Raw genomic sequence first — 2,143 nt, 5'->3', positions numbered from 1 at the left:
CAGGTTCTAGGTCCCTGAAATTTTCTCTTATGCTTTCTTCTAAATGTTTTATAGTATAACATTTTACATTTAAATCTATGATCTATTTGGAATTAACTTTTGTGTAAGGTGTGAGGTTCATTTTCTTACCAATTGTGTCTAATTGCTCCAGCACCATTTGTTGAAATGACTATTTTTTTCTCCATGAATTGTTTTTGTATCTTTGTAAAAATTAATTGGCCAGACCTTGGTCTTTCAATAGTTTTATCTGGTTAGATCCAGTTGTGGTGATTTAGCATTTAGTTTTCATATCTCCTAGGCAAATGCTGTTGTAAGTGGAATTTTTTTTTGACAGATATGACCTCAGGTTTATTTGTACAAATAACACAGGAGGACACCAGTCCTATGAATCCCAGGGGTCATACCAGTTCTTTTGTCTTCGTATCAGCAGACAGAGACTTCTACTCTGGAGTCTTTGTGGTGGCCTGAACAGCTGTAGGATAGTGAACCAGGGCTGCAGCCACAGCTACAGCCCAGGCCTTGGTTTGAGCATTGATCTTGGACTTCAGACAGCAGAGCCTGAAACCCTTAGTGATGCAAGCACAAGTGCGTTTCCCAAGCTGGAGGTGAGCGATGTAGGCAAGTGGATTGAGCTTGTGGCTGCCGTCCCTTGGGATCTTGGACTTGATCTCCTTGGACTTTACAAGGGCCTTCATAACCTTGCTGTGTACACTCATGGCTTTGGCTTTGTTGGCCTGCATCTTCTTCAAGCCTTATTGTGCCTCTTTGAATAGTGCATATTCTTCAGGAACTTGGTGTCTACCCCCTTGAAAGATTTATATCTTTGTGATTAGGGTTTCTTGGTGCCATGTATGTGCCATTTTGGGGACTGGTTATGCGTGTTCTGATTCTTAGACTTGGCCATGTCTACCTTTTCAATGGCACCGCCAGAGGAGAAATATATATTAGATATATATTTCCTGGCTTCTCAAGTAACTCTGTTTGCCTTTAACTAGTACATATGAGGTCTGTCCAGAAGCTATCCAGCCATGTAATATGAAAAATAGAGACATTTATTGAAGAAGATACAAGATACAAAAAACATTGTTCCTAGAACAATGACATCTCAGTCCCCTTCAAAGCAGGCACCTTGAAATCTCACACAGTTCTCCCAATCACCATCAGCTGCCCCATCATATTTTCCTGAATCTCATTGACAGTCTGAAGTTTCTTCCCTTTCAAAGGTGATTTTAGTTTTGGGAAAAGCCAGAAGTTGCACAGTACCAAATCTGGGTTGGTAGGGGGACTGAATATCCTGGATGATTTGATGTTGTGCCAAAAAACTCTACATGAGATGTGATGCATGAGTGGCTGTATTAGTGTGATGAAGCTGCCAATCACCAGTTGCCCAGAGCTGTGACCTTCTGAATCATTTGAATAATTTCTGTGGAAGAATGTCCAAGCTTAACACAAAATGTGATGCAAATTCATTGCTCTACTCACTCAGTCATTTTGAATGTGATGGCCACACAGTACACATGCTCACTCAATGGCATCTACCACCCCACTGACTAGTACAGCGAAGTCATCATTGTTCATGCATGAGCATTCCAGTTCACTTTCCTTGGCTGCCAGGTTACATCGATGTCATGCAAACTCTTGTTATATTAACAATGGCTGGACTTTTTCCAGACAGACCTTGTATGAATGACTAATGAGTAAAATGTAATTGAATCTTTCTATGATGTAACATATTTTGAAGTTCTGAGTCTTCATAGATACAAACTTAAAAGTATGGACCATGTGTTTTATTTCCTTGGTTTATCTCTGTTCAGTGTATAATCCATGAATGTGAACCATTTGCTGTGAATACATACCCAAATGCTCTCCTTGCTATAGTTTCATTTATGTCATCCCAGAAAATAAAAGAATGATATATATCAAGATGACAAACCCTTTTTAACACTTCAATATTCTAAAATAAGTCTAAAAACAATCAGCCCTTTGGACTTCCCATGGCCCTCCCTACACCTAGCAGTACACTTGTAATGATGCATTGGGGAGCTCTAAGCTTCAGCAGTTTAGGGAAACAGAATTGAAAGCTCCTATTTACTGTTTTGAGTTCTGACTCTTAGTTTTATGCAGAACTGTTCCTGTTGTGTTC

At 39.7% G+C, this 2,143-nt stretch overlaps 1 protein-coding gene across 1 annotated transcript; it reads right to left on the bottom strand.

Moving 5' to 3' along the window:
• Positions 1-440: 440 nt before the first annotated feature.
• Positions 441-740, bottom strand: LOC112311082 (large ribosomal subunit protein eL29-like). Its single transcript, XM_024567319.1, has one exon. It carries the CDS (start codon positions 738-740, stop codon positions 441-443), a length of 300 nt encoding a protein of 99 aa, XP_024423087.1.
• Between the last annotated feature and the right edge of the window lie 1,403 nt (positions 741-2,143).

The sequence above is a fragment of the Desmodus rotundus genome, chromosome 7 (assembly GCF_022682495.2).
Source record: "Desmodus rotundus isolate HL8 chromosome 7, HLdesRot8A.1, whole genome shotgun sequence".
Taxonomy (NCBI): Eukaryota; Metazoa; Chordata; class Mammalia; order Chiroptera; family Phyllostomidae; genus Desmodus; species Desmodus rotundus.
The sequence above is the reverse complement of the archived record's forward strand: the minus strand, read 5'-3'. Positions and strand labels throughout refer to the sequence as shown.